We start from the raw sequence: 19913 nt of genomic DNA, 5'->3' as shown, positions 1-19913 counted from the left end.
AACAAATTATTAATTCTTTTTTTTTTTTTTTTTTTTTATTTCTTTTTCTTTTTTTCTTTTTTGTTTTGTTTTTTTTTTTTTTTTGTCGAGTGTTATTAAATGGCGAAGATGAATGAGAGGTAAGTAATGATCGATAATAGAGAAAGAGATTGATAAGAACGAATGATAAACGAAATATATTAGAAATAAGAAAAGAATGATAGAGAAACGAATGTTTAATTGTTGAACAATCGATATATCATTTCCTTCTTTTTTTTTTCTTTTCTTTTCTTTTCTTTTTTTTTTAATTATCAAATAACGATATCTATTTCTATCATTTTTTCGAGTTAAATCGATTTATCCATTGCTATAAATTGTTTCTCATTAAATATTATCGTGTTAAAAATGCATATGTAGTCGTTAATGCAGTTTACTTCGCGTAACAATTATCGAGTATCAAGGCAAAGAGTTAACATTTTCGCAAGTTCTTAAAAAAAGAGACATAGAGACAAAGAAGAAAGAGAGATAGAGAGAAACAAAAAAAAAGAAAAAGAAAAAAAAGAAGAAGAGAAAGAAGAAATAAAAGACGAGGTTAAACTTAAAATTATTTGAAGGATTACAACGAAGCTTTTAAACGTTCTTATACGATCATAATAATTCAGGGTTTTACGAATGATAAATAATAATTATACTGGCTCGTAATAAACAGTACTTAAGTACATACATACGCATAGATCCGGATCGTTCGAAAATGCAAATATTATATTTCATTCGGCTTTCTTAGCATTATTGTTCTCTCTGGCATTTTAAAAATGCATCGCATTAGGAGAACGTTAATTATAAAATCGAACACGGTTAAACGGTTTACAGCGTAGCTATAAGACATTTTAATCCTGACATATGTATTTACGTGAATTAAAAGATTAGAATTAATTTTAAAATACTTGAACACGATGATTTTCCCGATCGCATATAACGATATTACCGTTTGATGTAACGGCAACACCTTCGAGACCTTTGAACTCTCCATCTCCGCTTCCCCAGCCACCGAAAGACTTAAGAAAGTTACCTTCTGGACTGAAGATTTGTATTCGATTGTTTCCTGAATCGGCTACGACTATATATCCTTGTTCATCAACGGCTACACCTCTTGGAAACTTAAACTGACCTTCGTCCGAGCCCTCGGATCCAAAGGAACTCAATACACGACCATTCACGTCGAATATCTGAATTCGATGATTATTTCCATCGCTGACTATAACGCGATTAGTGTTGCTAACTGCTATGTAATGTGGATGTTCTAATTGACCACGTCCACTACCGCAAGATCCAAATTTTCCAACAAACGTACCGTCCGATTGAAATACCTACGAATACGATGATGATACACGAACGAATGATACATTTTTTGGATCGTATGCTCTTTGAAAAAAAAAAAAAATTCCTTTCTTTTCTCCTTTTCTCTTTTTCCCTTTTCTTTCTTCTTGATCTTCTTTTTTTGTCTTTTATATTAATCGACATATCGAGAGAGAAAGAGAGAGAGAGAGAGAGAGAGAGAGAGAGAGGGAATGGAGAAAAAAAGGTCTAATATGGTGTTAAAAAATTTATACGATATTATGAGATTGTTATGTTTATAAGGAGTATTATAAAAATTGTATAGAGATGTTAAAAGTGAACCATATATATATATCGCAATTTTCTTTTTGTTTTTCTTTTTTCTTTTCTTTTTTTTTTTTTAAGTTAAAATTATATATCCTATTTCAAACAGCATACGACTTAATTTTGTTAAATCACTTTTGTTATATCCGGACGATATAATCCAATTTTTGGTTTCATTTCTTGAAACTTCTATCATTAAGTAAGATAATAGGTTAATTAAATAATTATATCACCGACCCACCTGCACCCGATGATTCTCCTTATCGCACACATAAATAAATCCAAGGGCGTCCGTGGTAATACCCCAGGGATAATTGAATCGTCCGTCGGCGGTGCCTTGAGAGCCAAAAGCCCTCAGGAAACGGCCGGAAGGATCGAGCACCTGAATCCTATGATTATAACGGTCAGCGATGATATATTGGCCAATTCTGTTAACGGCTACACCTGCGAGGCAGTCGAATTCACCTTCGCCACTTCCATATGTTCCAAATTCCTTCAGGAAGTTACCGTTACTGTTAAATACCTGGAATTTCGAAATCGCTTTAAACTCGTTTGTCTCTCCAATGGGAGGGGGGAAAAGAAAATTAAAAAAAAAAAAAAAAAGACTGATAAGAAACAGAAATTAACAATTGTCTTATTGTTTGTTTTCTTTATTTTTTTCTCTCTTTTTTTTTTTCTTTATTTTTTTTTTTTTTTCAAAACGACTCGTACCATAATTCCGTCATTTCTTTTGAAAAGGATTACTATCGAACGTGATTTGATCATGAGAAATATTATTGAAACAATAATTAAAGCAGATGATCTTAAGATCATTTCAACGAAACGCAAGGAACAAAATCCGAATTTCTCTTCTTCTTTTCTTTTTTGTTTTTTTTTTTTTTTTTTTTTTTTTTTTTTTTTTTTATACCTCCGTTATCATCATCTCGTCGACAGTTTTCTCGTACGAGAGAAGAAAGAAAGAAAGAAAAGAAAAAAAAAAAGGATAAAGAAAAGAAAAGAAAAGTCGATGTTAGAGCTAGATGTTATTGCGAGAATATACGCTTAAATGATTTCTACCGTAGAAGGAGTTTAAAGTAAATTTAACACGCGTGGGAAGTTTCGACTTTGAAGCATGCATGCAAAAATATAATTCAGTCACGTTTGGATGAACAAAACGTTGAGATATAGAGAGATAGGTAAAGAGAAAGAGAGAATGAGATAGAGAGAATGAGAGATAGAATGAAAGAGAGAGAGAGAGAGAGAGAGAGAGAGAGAGAGAGAATGCGTCTATACGTTTCATGGGATTAAAGTTAAATGCGCTTTGTTAGAGTCTGCTAACATGATAAAAGCTGTATGTATGTAACGCGCGATCGACCGGATCTCACACACGTGTACGGAATGAATTAGGGCCGTGAGGGGCGAGGGGGGGTGATGGTTGGGCGGAACGAAAAAACGTATTGAGAATTCCTGTTGAATATTTTATAATCATAGTCAGACATTATTAATGAAGCACGAGTTGTCGTCGCACGTGTCCTATGCGTACGATTCGTTTTTATTTTTATATTATTTTTATTTATTTATTTATTTATTTGTTTGTTTATTATTATTTTATTATTTATCTATTAATAATTTAATTAATCAATCAATCAATTAATCAATCAATCAATCAATTTAATTATTCAATTAATTAATTAATTTAACAACTCTTAGGGGGAAAAAAATATTGAATTATTAGTCGTTTAGAAAGAAATAATTGTATATGGTAATACAATTTGTTTTATAAATCCTTCCATTCTCTTTTTTTTTTTTTTTCTTTTTTTTTTACTTTTTTCTACTTTTTTTTTCTTTTTTTCTTTTTTTTCTTCCTTTGAAATACTAAATACTTAAGTAGTCTAACGATTCGCCTTGGGATTGACGACTGCAGAAAGTCTCAAAAGTATTACGATAGCAGAGTGTTGCTGTTGCGGTATCATCTGCCCGGCTGAAAAGAATTTTTAAAAAGAAGGTATAGACAATGTTGACAAGTCTATACTTATAATCTTCGTATTATGTATTCTTCTTTTTTTCTATTCTTTTCTTTTCTCTCTTTCCATATATATATATCCTATATATAGGTAAATATATGTATATGTATGCGTATAAGTATATTATTTTCATCAAAAGGGTGGGAGTAACAAGAAAAACAATGCTTCATATAAACGTCTATAAATCACAAGTTTCAAACAAGTACAGAGACCAGTTCCTACGGATCCCGTACAAACTATAGAAAGATCTATCGTTCTAGAAAAAAAAAAAAAATATGTGTCCTTATTTGGACTCTCTCGATCATTACAACTGTCAACCCCGAAAACTTTTGTTCGTATTCTCTCTCGCGCGTCCTGTACCTTTCTTCTCTTTCCCCACCCCCTCTACCCCTCTCCGAATATATAGTTTTTTTCCTTTTTTTTGTTTTCTTTCTCTTTCATCTTTTTTTGTTTTATATTTATTTATGTTTTCTTCCTACGGGTGTCTTTCCTCGAGAATTCTTTTTTCTTTGTTTGTTTTTCTTTTTTTTCCTTTTTTTTTTCCTTCTTTTTTTTTTTTTTTGTTTTTGTTTTCATTTTATTTTATTTTATTTCTTATAGAATTTTAAAATGGTCGAGTCGAAGGAGAACGATCGACTCGACGAGAAATACGAGAGAAATTTTTTGCGATTTCGATTGAAAAAATTTCAAATCGTTCTCCTTTCCTTTTTTTCTTTTCTTTGTTTTCTTTTTTTTTTTTCCTCTTTTACATTTCGTCGTTTTTTTCTTTTCTCTCTCTAATCGGATGGGGTCATCGGAGTCATAGAAGACACAGACAAGAGATAAATAATAATGGCTCTCTTAAGCCTTTACGCAGATAATCGGTGTTCTTTGATAAGGGCCTTCGTACATCGTTGGACGACATCGTTGCTGAAAGTTATTATTTACTTGAACACGATGATTGGAGCTGTCGGCGACGACGATGGTGTTGTCCGGGCCGATTGCAAGGCCTCTTGGCCAAGTAAAGCATCCGGCTTCGCTCCCCCGCATCCCAAACTTGAACAGCTGTCTCCGCTTTAGCAGATAATTACTCCTACGATGAAATAAAGATTATTATAAAAAAAAAAAAGAAAATTTATATATATATATATATATATAATGGAACTTTACGAATTTTTCTCCTTTTTATTGATTTAAAGAGAATCAAAAGAAGAATGTAGGGATTTAAAAGTTCTACGTATTCTCGAAACATTGAAGTGAAGATAATTAGAACAACACGTGTTCAATCGATAAATTTATAGTATGAGAATATTTTTATCATTTAATTGATAATATTGTATTGATATTGTTATATAGGTTATTTACATCGTATGGGTGAATTCGTTGAATACATAGAAGTGTGTTGGATCAATAATAGTATTAAACGTCGGTAAAGTTCATAGGTGGCGTACGGGATTTTTTTTCTTTTCTTTTTTTTTTTTTTTTTTTTTTTTATAAAACAGGATAAAGATAAGATCAGAGATAAGTAAGAGATAGTGTTATTTCTATATTAATATTAAATTTCTTTAACCATGGATTCCTTTAATATTTTCAAAAGAAATATTTCTTAATAGGAAAAATTTATTCTGACCTAGTGGAGGAACCTGCTGCCGCGGGTATAACGGGAGCTGCTGTAGGGGACGTGGGGGAGCCTGACGGGTTTTTTTGATCGTCGTCAGAAGATTCGAAGGACGTTTGACCGGTGTGCCTAAGAGGTAGACCGAGTGATAACCTTCTGGAGGTTGCGCTGGCGCTAGAGAAATAAAAAAAAAAAAAAAAGATAATAATTAAAAGATCAATAATGAGAAGGTGGAATAATGAAGGAGATAATAAACAGTGTTAATGATTTCTTTTTTTTTCATTCTTCTCATCAAATTTCACATAATGGATTAGACTATATCAATGAAATAATAAAACTTCCTATCCTTAACATAAAGATATTCAATTTGAAGAATTCGAATGAATAATAAAGTCAGATCACCTGGATGAGGGAATCGAGGTAGTCGTGGAAGGCGGCTCTTTGTCCTTGGCGCTACGATTGCCATATTTATTTTTGAGATATCTTGCCCAGGAACTTAGGGCGGCGCCATCCTTTTCGGCACCTGATCGGTCCCTTTCTGGGCTCGGTTCCCTCGACTTTAAAGCGTGAGTACTACGGCTACGCGCTAGTTCAGAACCGGCGCCGTATTTTGCCGCGAGATAGGCGTTCGGTGATTGGGTTGTTGGCGACGGTGGCTCCTCGTCTAGATCGACCTCGTCGCCCCCGAAATTGTGCGAGCTTCTCGAACGAGCCAATCGTTGTCGTCTCTCCTTCAGGGCGGCGTAACGCGAACGTGGAAGTAGAGTCGATGGTTCGGTTGTCGTTGTCGTTGTCTCTGTCTCTCCTATCCCAGAGACGGCGTTCTCTCTCTCTCTCTCCCGTTCTCGTTCCCTTTCTCTTTCCTTCTCCCGTTCCCGTTCCCGTTCCCGTTCTCGCTCTCTCTCGCGCTCTCTTTCTCGCTCTCGTTCTCTTTCCCGTTCTCTCTCGCGTTCTCTCTCCCGTTCTCTCTCGTGTTCCCTCTCCCTCTCTCTCTCCCGTTCTCTCTCCCGTTCCCTCGTCGCCATTGCCGCCTGGCTTCTGCTCTTGTTCAAGAACCTGCAACATTATCGGCACATCGACGTTTTCCTCAATTCTTATAGGGTATTGTATATTCCTTTTTTTTTTTTTACTTTTATTTTTGTTTTCTTTCTTTCTTTTTTTTTTTGTTACTGTTACCCACTTTCATGGAGGAGGGGGGTGCATATGTATGTGTGTGCGCGCGCGCGTGTGTGTGTATATATATATATATATATATATATATATATTTATGTAATATGTATGCGTGTTTATTACGTCGATAATTTGTAAGATTAACGTTAAGGATTATTCTTATGTCAGAATTATCTCGTTATTGCAACGTTGTATGCACGCGAACTCCTACGTACGAACGATGGCTGATCGCCATCATTGATCGCGTCATTTTCGATCCTGTTCTCTTTCTCGCGACCACGGAATTGGTATTTTTCTTTTTTTTTTTTTTTTATTCTTTTTCTCTTTTCTTTCCCTTTTTCTCTCGTTATTTTCTTTTCTTTTTTTTCTTTTGTTTTTCTTTTGGTTCCTTGTAGATTTTATCTCCATTAGCATAATCCATTTGACTCTAAATTGTTAGCGCGATGTTACGTGTATTAAAGTCATTATCGTGTCGCTACTGAATTATTAAAATTCCGAATAATTTTATACGAACGAAATATATATATATATATATATATATATATATATATATATGCGCGCGTATGTACGCATTTAACTTAACAAAGAAGCCTCTTTTTCACATGAGAATTTTTCGAGTCTCGTTTCGAGTTAAAAATTAAATTAAACAATGAATCGTTCGTGATCCAGCTATCAAATATTTTTTGTTTATCGAGTTTAGTTTTACGTTTTTTTTTTCTTTTTTTTCTTTTTTTCCTATTCGAATCAATGGCTATAAAAAATAAATTGATATAATTCGACAAGCGAATCGTTTGAAATTTTTTTTTTTTTTTTTTTTTTTTTTTTTTTTAAAAACGGATCGATGATTTTTTTTCTTTCACTTTTCTTTTTTTTTTTTTCCAAACGAATAGTCAATTCGATTCCACGTAATAAATTTTCCCAAATGATATTATTTTATTTTTGCAGAAGTTGCTTCGAACGGTCAGTCATGGAAAGCAAAATGTTTGATATACGTAGCTCGATATTCCCTGACTCCCCAATTCCCTCTCCCATCGATCGCGATGAATTTAAACATGTAGTAGTATTGACAAATGATTAAACAAATGTCGTGCGTTCAAGGTACGTGATCTTTCCATTGAATTATTTTAAATTTGATTGAGCGATATTCTTTCATATCGATTACTATGTTAACAACGTTCGATTTATAGTTTTATTTAAGATCGACGTTTTATTTAAGATCGAACTTTTTCTTCTCTTTTTAGTGATCAGCTGATTTAAAAAGAAATTTAAAGAAAAAAAAAAGAAAAAAGGAAAAAGGGAAATTAAAGAAAATTCAAAAAAAAAAAAAACGATAAGTTAAGCTGCTATTCATTTTGATCAATATTATTAAACATTTAATCGGTATTACAAATAAATGGTCACAGTATTTGTAATAAAATATCAGTATTTAATTGCAAAAGTGACGTGACACTTAATTATTTATACTGATTAAAATATTCATATACATTGACCATTTATTTTTCAAAATACATATCATTAATTATATAAAAATATTGATCAAATAAATAGAATTTGAAATATGTTATGTTTTGTCATTGGGTAATTAAAATTATTTTCAAAAAAAATTCGTTCGGTGGACATTTGAAATTTGTCCCGTTCTGTTTTGACTGTCATATAGGTAGACACATGTAAAATGATTGAATTAATTCGATTAATTCAAATACTTATTGATTATTATTCGCGTTATTCGTTTTATCAAGCTTGTCTTTTGTTCTTTTTTGTTGGGTTTTGTTTGTTTGTTTTCTTTTTCTTTTTATTTTTTTTTTTTTAATCATTACACAAAGCTATTTGTTAGAAATTGAAGGGAAAAATACATGAAAGAAAGGAAGAAAGAAAGAATGAGGAAAAAAAAAAAAGAAAGAAAAGAATCGAAATTGCGCAGAGCCTCGAGAAAAAAAAAAGAAGAAAGAAAAAAGAAAGAAAATCGTTAGTTTTTGAAAGCGATTTCTACTCACTATATATATGTGCCAGCCTCTACAACATGTAAAGCATTTTGGGAATGATAACGCATTATACCTGACATGAGATCGGCTGATAATTTTTCCCATCGTGCGAGAGGTACGAGTCGAGTTTCTCACAATGTAGTCCAGTGCCGTATTAAGGGTTTTCAGCATTCCGGAATCAATAAACGTGAGCATTAAATGTAAAATAAAAAACGTTTTTAAAAATGATTCAACGTTTATATGTTTGATCTTCATTACGATAAGGTTGTTTAAAGGATAGGATAAAAAAAGTATCTAGTAATTGTTTCGTATGTATAGGCATAGGTTAATAAAATAAAGTTTAAACGACATTTAAAAAAATTCGTTTTGTAGTTTTACCTTTTCCTTACATATAAAAGTTCCTTCTTAATCCGGCACTGAGTGTTTCTTTTATCATGATCGAATTATTTTACTTCTATTTCGTGAAGCGTTTGAGTTTATCACTGACCAGAATCGATTATTTATTATTATCATAATTCGAACGTACAATTTGTCAGTGTAATAAATATATCTACATTTTTGTTGGAATTTAATTTTTTTTTCTTTCTTTTTTCTTGTACCTTTTCTTTTTTCTTCTTCTTTTTTTTTTCTGTTATACCCGCTGAAAACACGCGATCGAAAGAATCGTAATTAAAGATTTTACATCAACATTTATAATCTATTATCGAATGTTATTGTCATATAATAATAATAATAATAACAATAATATTAATAATAATATAAAAGATAATAACAATGACAACAAAAATAATGACAACAACAACAACATTAATAATAATAATAATAATAATAATATTAAATAAATAATATAATATACAATTCGAAAACTGGGACGGTACGAATGATTGACATGAAAAATAGAAAATGAGTTATAGATAAAATATTAATATGAGAAAAAGAATAGAAAGAGAAATTAAACGAGAAAGAAATTTTGTGCACAAGCGGGTAACGACATTTCTTTTTTGTTATACATATACATATATACATACATATATATATATATATATATATATATGTACATATATATGTACATACTGTGAGGACAGTTTGAAAGGGAAATAAATAATACGAAGTTATCACAAAGAAATGCAGTTTATTTACCACACCAACAAACTGACGCAACGACGTATTCCGCTAGGATCAGAAGAGAGTACAAAAACTTAAAAGTAACCACGCGATAAAGTTCATCGACGATGGGACAATTACGTGTTAGTATTTAAATGTAACACGTGATAACGCAACGCCGACGAAAGATCGCGTTGTTATGGGAACGACTTTGAAAGCTTCGTTTTTGCGTGGTTTTTCTTTTTGTTTTTTTTCCTTTTTTTTCTTTTTTTTTTTCTTTTTCTTTTTCTTTTTAAAAGCTGCTTTAACATAGGAGGACGGTTTCTCACTACACTCGTTTCTTTCTATTTCTTTTTTCTTTCTTTTTTTTTTTTTTTCTTTCTTTTTTCTTTTCTGTTATTTAATGCGATTGATTAACGCGCGTATACATGCGTGTATGTCTGTGTACGTGTGTGTACGTAATATATATACGTATATATACATATATATATATATATATATATATATATATATACACGTTTTTTATGTAGAAATTTTATATAAAAAAAGAAAAAAAATTATATTACGAAAGCTATTTGTATAATCTAAAATAATAATAATGATAAAAAAAAAAAAAAAAAAAAAAAAAAAAAAAAAAATTAGACGCGTGGAAGCGTGATTCTTGGCGAATCAATTTCTAAAAGATAGACTAAAATCCGCGGCCTTACGATTATCACAATATTTCAAATGCACGTTTACGAGAAGCATAATGCAAACTATTAATTAATAAGTCCATCGAGTCTGATATCGTAATTATCATCCGAACGAGGATGAAGCGAGACAAAGAACGTGTTATATATTATAAAGACATATCAATGGAACATCGATTATATATTTTAAGCGAATTAAAATGAATGAATGTTTTTTCTTTTTTCTTTTTTTGCTTGTTTTTCTCTTTGTGTTCTTTTTTTTTCGTTTTTTTTTTTCTTTTTTTTTTTTTTTTATGAGGGATATGAGTTTTGCGTCGTGCAAGACTATTGCGTGCAAAACAAAAAACAAAACAAAACAAAAACAAAAAAAAAAAAAAAATGAAAAGAGATTAGTGTTAATCCGAAACGATAAAAAAAGTTTTTGACGAACGAATACCTGATTATTTTTGCCAATTATTTCGGATTAATTTTTTTTTCTTTTTTTTTTTTTTTTTTTTTTTTTTTTTTACTTTTCTACCTTAGATTTTTTAATTTCTTTCATTTTCTTTCTCTACCGTTCACTTTCTCCTTGGTTTTTAATAAAACATGGTAAAATGATGAATTCGTGTAACACATTAAAGTTATTAATTAGTGTTAATGATAAGAAAAAAAGTGGAGATCATTGATTTAAATCACGATGTTATTCACGAAGCCGAGAACGCGACGTATTTTTTTTTTTTTTTTCCTTTATTTTTTCCTTTATTTTTTTCCTTTTCTCCGTTATTAACGCGTAAACTCGTACACGTACGGCAACATTTTACCATATTTCTTTTTTCTTTTATTTTCTTTTTTTTCCCCCTTTTTTTTTTTTTGGTTTTTTCTTTTTTCTTTTTTTTAAGAAGCCGTAATACCGTTATTTATGGAGAGAAATTAGACGAACACGACGAAAAACGAGAAATAAAGGTTGTAGGCGGTTATAGTACTAGAAGGAGGTTTATCGACGTTACGCGTTGTCGGAAACGCGTGCGGTTTGCGCTGGTAAATATTTTCTCAATTTCTTTTCTTTTTCGAACGAAAGAGAAACTTTTTTGTGGGCCAACTAAATAACGCGGCTGACTAAACTATTTCATTGAGAAATAACTTTTCTACCATGTATATATATATATATATATATGTATATATGTATGTATATGTATGAACGATAAAGGTACGTTCGTATGTAAACATGTTTCTTTTCGTTTCATTCAGCTGATAAAATATTTAACACGCACAACCGCCGCGACCATTGAAGGAAGCCGGTGAAAATAGGGAGTATTGCGAATAGGGTTGGCGGAATGATGATTGGTGGCTGATGAAAGTCGGATCGGGATAACGAAGGAGAAATAATAATGAATAGGGTGTGTGTGAGCTACGATTAAAGGAAAAGGTTCATTAGAACACTGTAACACAGTACGGACACACAGAAGACGGTGGTTACCATCTGCATCGGTATACTGATATCGACATCGGTCGCATCTTCGTGCTCGTCGGATCTTTCAGTTTCTTTAGTACGGTTAGCGTTCGCGATTAACGCGCCGTTCTCGACGTTAGCTCTCGTTACGAGGTCGGTGGTCGTTTGGGAACGGATCGTGCTCGATCTTCCTCTCTTTAACTCCGTTTTCTCCGGCGAAGAAGAAGGATCTTTATATCCCGATAAATTCGGGATACTACCAGTAGATTCATCCTCGTTCACTATCATCCATCCATTTTCCTCGATGCTCCAATTGTCTTTTTTCGATTCTACCGTTCCTTTCGTATCCTCCTCTTCTGTTATCTCGACGTCTTCTTCGTTTCTAACGTTATCCGTATTTTTAGTCGAGCCTGCCGGGGATATTGCCCTTTCGGATTCGCTTTCAGACTCGTCCGAAATCAACCAACCATTTTTCCCAATACTGCTCTGCCTGTACACTCTGCTTCTGAATGAACTTTCAGGGATTTTCGTTGAGTTCAAAATGTCTTCCCTTTTCGTTTCCTCTATCGTTGCCGATGCCTTCTCAATCATTCTGTCGTCCTCTACTTCGAACGAATTTGATTCTTGATTCTTCGACGATCTCGTAGATCCGTCCGTTTGAAGATCTTGATCGGTAACGAGCCAACCGTTATCGTCGAAAAGGTCATCGCCGTTACTTCTATCGGAGAGAAGCGAAGAACTACGTGCCGTTCTCTCATTGTCCGATCCTTTGTGAACGCTGATCACTGTCTTTTCATCCTCGTCCTCCATCGAATCCGAAGTAGATTCATCGCCGGCTAAGGATTCTTCCTCTTCTCCTTCGTCCTTCAAATGACCATCTGCCTTTTCACTATCATCTTCCACCATTTCCTCCTCCTCCTCCTCCTCCTCCTCCTCCTCGTCCTCTTCATCTTCTTCGTCCTTATCAGTCTTATACTCTCTCTTCTTCTCGTCCTCGAGTTTCTCAGAAACGGTCGTCGAGCCGTTCACCTTACGACCGTCGATGACAACGTCCTCGCGTTGGTGCTCGCCGGCCTCGTGATTGCTACCCTCGAGACGACGGTCAGTGATACTATTCACGGATCGGGATGAGGAATGAGATGAGGTATTGGTGGTATTCGTCAATGTCGTCAACGTAGTCGTCATCGTCGTCGTCGTCGTCGTCGTCGTCGTGGTCGTCGTCGTCGTCGTCATTGTCATCGTTGATGTTATTGTCTCAACGTAATCAACTTTCGGTCTAACGAGCTCGCTCGATCCAATAACGTTCTCGTTAGGCATACTCGCGATAATTTTTTTATCGTCGGCCGATCTCTCGATAACGAAGACTTCTTTATCGCACAATATATTAACAAATGTCCTAATATTATCATCCTTATCAACGGGACTAAACGAACGTCCACGTTGTAGACGATTAAGTTTAAATAGATTTTTTCCCGACTTATCGTCATCGTCATCGTCCTCGGCAACATCGTCATCGTCGTCTAATACGGACGTCTTTTCTACGAACCTGCTGGAGGAGTAGCCACCAGTAGAGGATATCGGAACACCACTTCCGGCACCACTTCCGGTCATCATCGAGCCGCTCGTCGTCGTCATCGTCAGTGGGCTCGTCGGGCTCGTCACGATATGCGCGGGACTTCCCCTCGGTGTCGAATACCTAACAATTAGATCGATCGATCGATTCTTTTCTTTTTGCTTGTGTGGAATTTTCCCTCTCTCTCTCTTTCTTTCTCTATCTATCTCTATCTTCTAGCTCTATAATTTTATTCCTTTCTTTTGACTCTGTTTTTTCGTTCTTTTCTCTTTCGAACATTTTTTTCGACCTCGTTACTTCGTCCTCTCATTTCTCCTTCTCTTTTAAAACATTTTATTCTCGTAATATTTTTCTTTTCCTTATCTTTCCTTTCTTTTTTTTTTTTTTTACTTTTGTTTTTTACTTTTGTTATTTTCTTTTTATTATTATTATTATTATTATTATTATCGCGATATATCGATTGATCTTTTTTTCTTTTTTTCGCACTTTTGTCTGACGAATGAATGATCGAAAAAAATCTCGAGTCTTCGATCTAGCGACCGTACGCGCGTACCGATATACGGTTTTGATTGAAGAAAACAAAATTGACGGGTTAACACGATTTATCGTCGTGGTGGGTGGCATACGTACATACGATTGATAGTCATCGTTAATTATAAACGTAATTGTGCTTACACCACATTGGATTAAGTTTACGAGCCTGTTAATGTACTACACCTAAGTACATTTTTTTTTTTTATCTTTTCTCTTTTTGTTTTTTATTTCTTTCTTTCTTTATTTTTTTTTTTTTTTTTTTCAGAGACGACTAAGAACACGCAAAACGAAATGACAAGAAAGGAGGTGAACGTACGTAACAATTTCCGTGTATGTTTAACACAACAACAAGAAAAAAAAAAAAAAAAAAAAAAAAAAAAAAAAAAAAAAGAAAAAGAAAAATGGTATGGTTTCGGTCCACCACGAGATAACGTTTCGCCGATACGATTTTACAACTTTGACCGATGTCAGTCATGGTTTATTTGAAAAAGCAAACTGACGCGGGTCTCTTGTCGCGTAAAAATCTGTCGACTTTATCGCATCGGCGAACGTTCCGTGGGGTGGAATCTTTTTTTTTTTTTTTTTTTTCGTTGTATATCTACCGGTACACACATACACACACACACACACACACACACGCACACCAATGGTCATCCAATTTTCAACGCGTCGAAAAATCTTGTTTTATTTTCGCGAAATTTCACCGAAACGTCACTCGTTAAAATCGAAATCGAGATAAATGTATGGGGGCCAAGGGTTAAAATAAATTGGGTGAGGGAAAGTGAGAGTTAGGGTTAACGGGGTTGAAGGAGAATAAGAAAAGGGTGCGAGAGATCGATGTAAAATTATTGTCGACGTTCGTATGATTAATATCCATTTAAAAGTACGACAATGGTTTTCCCTTAATACCATCTTGTAATATATAAAATTTATATGAAATATCAGTTTTGATAGTTCTCAATATACTTTTGCATATTGAAAGGATATATAATATTTATTTATCGGCGATGAAATTGAATGACATTGTGCGATTAAAATGGCCGATGAACGATAAAACGAGATAATCTGAATAAAAAGTTGGATCGATTAATTTTAAAAAGGTACTTGCCTGGTCGAGGGTGAATCCTCCTTGCTTCCACGTCGGGCCTCGGCACTTCGTGCTAGTAATGCACCTATGTCGGTACGTGCCATAGCAGCGTCGTTTCTTTGACGATCCTGAGGAATCGACGATGGGATGGTTGACGTCGTTGGCGTCGTATGGGTATCAGTTTCTGACTCCTCTTCAGTTTCAGATTCTGTTTCCTCGGAGGAACTGCTTGTCTCTTCCTCATCATCCTCCTCGTCATCCTCTTTCTTTTTCGTTGTTGTTGTTTCCTCTCTGCTTGGCTGTGTCGTTGCTGGTGGTGGGGGTGCCGCGCGATTACCTAAAAATTTGAAAAAGAAAAAAGACCAGGTCCAGCGAGATTTAGCTCCATCACACTTGCGTAAAATAAATCTCTAACGATATATGTATATGTGTGTATGTGTATATATATATATATATATATATGTATATGTATATGTGTATGTATATGTATATGCATATGTATATGTATATGTATATGTATATGTATATGTATAGGAATAGATATAACCTTCTTCTAATCTACAAGGTAATATATCTTTCGCAAAAGCACGAAATACATTTCGCTAGATTTTATCTTTATTGTATTTCCTTTGCTTACATCAATTCTTTTCTCTTTTCTTTTCTTTTCTTTTCTTTTTCCTTTCTTTTTTCTTCTTCTTCTTCTTCTTTTTTTTTTTTTTCTTTTTTTTGTTGGATTCGTTAAGTTCTCCTATATTTCTTTTTTTCTTTTTTCCCCCTCTTTCGTTCCCTTTAATTTTCTTTTCCTTTTAATACACACCGGGAATTATTATAAAAAGTCTCAATGCACCTCAGCTGCAACTACGTTTACAATAAAAGAAAAATTTTTCGAGTATTAACATCTCGTTATATACGAATCAATGAAAGAGTTCTCTATGTACCTGTAATATATTTAGTAATATACAATCTAAATTTTCACACGCGTTATAACAACGTTTTTTCCCTAGCCTTCTAGGGTATTTACAAATTAGTTTGGTATATCGTATTAAAAATACATTTCGCAATGGAAATATATATCACAATGTAACAGAGGGTGGGGGGGGGGTTTCATTAGAAATTCAAGAGTCACGTTTTATCAACCTGTGCCTAAGAATCGGCTTTGGAAGGGCCTCGAAGCAGGAACACTGCTCGCCGTGGAATCTCTGCCGGAACTGGCAGTGACCGTGCTTGTGGTCGTATTTGTTGGCGGTGCTCTCGACAGATATTTTTGTTTCATTTCCTCGGCGGTGAATGGGGCGCCCGTGCTACGAATTCCCGATCCCGTTGAACTCTCAGAGCCTGTGCTAGAGTCCGAGGAAGCGCTTCTAGTTGCGGGAGCGTGGGTGTCAGTTGAGGTTCTCCTATCGTTCCACAAAAATGTATATCTATATATATCTATATATATACCTATATAGATGTATATATATATATATATATATATATATATATATATATATGTATGCATATGTAAAGGATTGTACGAATAAAATTTTCTTTTGTCAAAGGGAAAAGTTTTAACTTACGCGATAGGAAAAGTCAAAAGTATATAAGGTCATATTATACATATGCGTATTTTTATCTTTTCTTTTTTCTTTTTTTTCTTCGTTTCTTTTTTTTCCATTTTTAAAAACGCTAAATACAGCTTAAAAATAAAAGAAATGGTCGACCTAGTTCGCATTCAAGGGAGCTTAATACCTCGCGATCGTGGGTGGTCTTCTGACCGCAGCTTCCTCCGCTTCACGCTCCGTCTGTGGTTGTTCTCTCGCTTGTGGATGGGCCGCCGCCGTTGGTGGTTGTGGCTGTCGTTCCTCCACCGTTTCCACCGTTGGCTGTGCCGCGTTCTTGTTCTGCTTCTTGATCCTGGAAATTTCGTCGTCCTCGCTGACTTGTCTCGCCATTGCCGTCGGTGCTATTCTAACTTGTACCTACACGTACGTACGAAAGGGATCAACAAGGCTTGATTTTAAACGAACTATTTTTCATTGCCTTTTGTACTCGGGACCAGGGCTTGAGTATCTTGTACGTTGATAGTATGACAGATTTGTGTCGAATATAATTCGATATCATTAACGTGTATCATCGTATCATACTCGACATTAAAATACGAAAAAGATCTACTATGTATATATATATATATATATATATATATATATATATATATATATATATATATGTAAATATTTTCTTTTTTTTTTCCTTTCTTTTATCTCGCCTTACGTTCGATCCTTCGAAATTCTACATTTGGATTCGGCTAACCTGAGGTTTGGGTGTTTGTGGTTGCGCAGGTTGAGCGGATTCTTCCTTCTTTCTTTTGCCAGCTCTCTCGCACTCTTGAAGTTTCTTCATGACGCGCGGCGAATCCGTCAAACGGAAAATACCGGACAAAGGTCCTCGGGCAGCATCCTCCGTATCCAATACACGCTCACGTAATCCAGATTCCTGTGGCGTCGACGTGAATCTCACCGTTGATCTCGAATCACCATCGGAATCGTCACCATCGCGATGCCTCATAAAGCGACTTCTATAACGTGACTTGTTCCTCGGTGCATCGTACTCAGGTGCTTCGTATCTGAAATTTTTATTCGTACGATAAAATTTCTTTTCACTATGATTATTATATACCAAATATTACCAATATATATATATATATATATATATATATATATATATATATATATATATTTCCAGTGTACGTATACACTGGAAACGGTCTTACAATATAGTTAATTCGTTTCGTGTTCTATCGAAATCGTGTTAAGCGAAACGTGCGCTATATGAAAACTGTTTTATAAGTATTTCGTGTTAGGAAAGCTGTTGCAATTTTTTATATCCCGTTATATATCGAAACCAGACGAAGTGTACACGAAACTGTTATTATATTATTTATATTATATACCATAGTATAATATAAACGATATTTATCATCATTATTATTATATTATTTCTCTTTGTATTACCATTATTAATTGTAATAATATTTATTGACATAATTCAGATCGATTAATCATATCTCTTTCTCTCTCTCTCTCTCTCTCTCTCTCTCTCTCTCTCTCCATCTATCTATCTATCTATCTATCTATCTATCTATCTATCTATTTATCTATCTACGTTTTTATTATATTCATACAAACGAGATTGTCGATTGGTTCGTTTAATAGCATTTTCCCAACATACGATTCGCATTTAAAAATTGTTCGCGACGTGAATTACTGAATATAACGTGATGCTGGTGTTACATACTTGCTTGCTCTCCCGGCTTTTAATTTACATTCTGACGAGGCCATTTAACATAACGGCTTTGTTGGCAACGGTCTAACCACGTGAAATTACATTAAAGCGCTAACAATTAAATGGTCTACGTTATATGTTCCCGTGGGATGAAGCGACATTGTTGAGGAAAAAATTTTTCCCACCTAATTTCTAAAAGAAAAGATACTAGATTAGTAATAATAGCTGTTACACCGATATGTAAATGATAGCCAAAAAAAAGAAAAAAAAAATAAAAGAAAAGGGAGAGTGAAAGAGAGGAGAGAGAGAGAGAGAAAGAGAAAGAGAAAGAGAAAGACGAACATTGGTAAGGATAGAAAAGGGACGTAGAAAAGTCGAATGAAGAGGTACGCGAGCGTATTTATAACTTATGCTGGAACAGATATGTGGGACACTCTGAAAAATATACTCTCTCGAGCGCCACTTGGCAATGGACCAACGTAATTCCCGTCCGGGCTTAAATACATTTTTTACGAAGCCACGTTCTCGTTAAGTATTTCTCTTTCTCATGAAATATCCTATATGTACATATTCATGTATACACACACACACACACACATATGTCATACGTATATTATGCGCTTATGTATATGCATAGGAAAATGAGAAAAAAAAGTAAAAAAGAAGAAAGAGGGAGAGAGAAAGAGATAGATTGATAGATAGATAGATAGAGAGAGAGAGAGAGAGAGAGAGAGAATTAGAGAGTGAGAGGGGTATTAATTTTATCGATGATCGAGATTAAACGTTCTATGATTTACATATATATGATCAATATGAACGATCATATATTATCTCTATTGGCAGAATCGAATGGACGATAATTACTCGTATTCAGGAACGTATCGATTCCTGGCTAGCCGTTCCTCTTCCTGCTGTCGATACTGCGAAGCAAGACGATGATCGCTCTTGCTTCTCATAAGTCCCGGAGAACCACCTGGGGGTGCTAAACTGCTTGAACTACCTAACAGTCCTCCGGTTCCGCTTTCCGGTTTGATGTTGAGCTCCCCATAACCAGCCACGTGAAGAACTAATTGATTTGGATCGTGAGCCATCATGAAACGCACTCGTCTACTGTAATCCCCGGCTTCGTACTCGAAATTTCTAATATTATTAAAAAGACAAACGTGAATATAAGAAATTTTTCATATAGGAAAACTCGTTGAAAAATTAAAAAATTAAAAGAAGAAGAAGAGGAGGAAGAAAAAAAAAAAAAGAAAAAGAAAGAAAGAAAGAAAGAAAGAAAGAAAGAAACAAAAAGAAAATAAAGAAAGAAGAAGGAAGAAATAAATTTTCAATATTTTCTTTCTTTTCAATAATCATTGTTTCCACGTGGAAACATTTTTCTCAAGAATAATTTTTTAACGCGTAGAAAATATTTTTATACGTATATATTTGAATTCTCAATTCCAAAGAGTTCGTATAGACAAACCTGATGAATTCTACCGTACGTAGAAAAAGTTCTTTCGTATCGAGAAGCTCCGAGTCGTCCCAAGGAACATTCTCATTGATGTGAGCCTCTGCCAAATCGCAGTTACTTTGAATGTTTGCGATTTCCAATTCGAGATTCTCTTTGAGTTGTATCAGACCACGTAACTCGGTACCTAAGTACCGATCGACCTCGTTGCGTAGATATTCCGTTCGGTCTTTTAAAGCTTTGCTCAATCTTCTATAAATCTCGTCTACTTCTTCGGCAACTGCAGCACAATTAGTTTGCAGACCCAACGTATTTTTTTCGACCAATGCCAGGGCATCTTGTAGCCTATGGAGACCTCTTCGAACCTACAAAATTGGGATACGTTTGAAT

General features: G+C 34.3%; 1 protein-coding gene across 5 annotated transcripts in view; it reads right to left on the bottom strand.

Annotated features, from left to right (window-relative positions):
• Nucleotides 1-19913, bottom strand: part of LOC124950575 (RING finger protein nhl-1) — a 62404-nt gene continuing 42491 nt past the window's right edge. For 2 of the 5 annotated variants that reach the window (XM_047497473.1, XM_047497474.1), the window contains 12 exons: nucleotides 19539-19888; nucleotides 18935-19210; nucleotides 17099-17411; nucleotides 16538-16767; nucleotides 15944-16203; nucleotides 14828-15143; nucleotides 13159-13308; nucleotides 5641-6294; nucleotides 5251-5412; nucleotides 4569-4713; nucleotides 1880-2161; nucleotides 1-1346 (listed from right to left, as the gene is read on the bottom strand). In XM_047497473.1, coding sequence (XP_047353429.1) covers nucleotides 915-1346; nucleotides 1880-2161; nucleotides 4569-4713; nucleotides 5251-5412; nucleotides 5641-6294; nucleotides 13159-13308; nucleotides 14828-15143; nucleotides 15944-16203; nucleotides 16538-16767; nucleotides 17099-17411; nucleotides 18935-19210; nucleotides 19539-19888 — 3570 coding nt within the window. In that variant the 3' untranslated portion in view covers nucleotides 1-914. Of the gene's footprint in view, nucleotides 1347-1879; nucleotides 2162-4568; nucleotides 4714-5250; nucleotides 5413-5640; nucleotides 6295-9502; nucleotides 12724-13158; nucleotides 13309-14827; nucleotides 15144-15943; nucleotides 16204-16537; nucleotides 16768-17098; nucleotides 17412-18934; nucleotides 19211-19538; nucleotides 19889-19913 lie in introns of those variants that run through there. The other 3 variants (XM_047497475.1, XR_007101400.1, XM_047497476.1) reach the window with 3 other exon arrangements.

Source organism: Vespa velutina, chromosome 7 (assembly GCF_912470025.1).
Source record: "Vespa velutina chromosome 7, iVesVel2.1, whole genome shotgun sequence".
Lineage (NCBI taxonomy): Eukaryota > Metazoa > Arthropoda > Insecta > Hymenoptera > Vespidae > Vespa > Vespa velutina.
The sequence above is the reverse complement of the archived record's forward strand: the minus strand, read 5'-3'. Positions and strand labels throughout refer to the sequence as shown.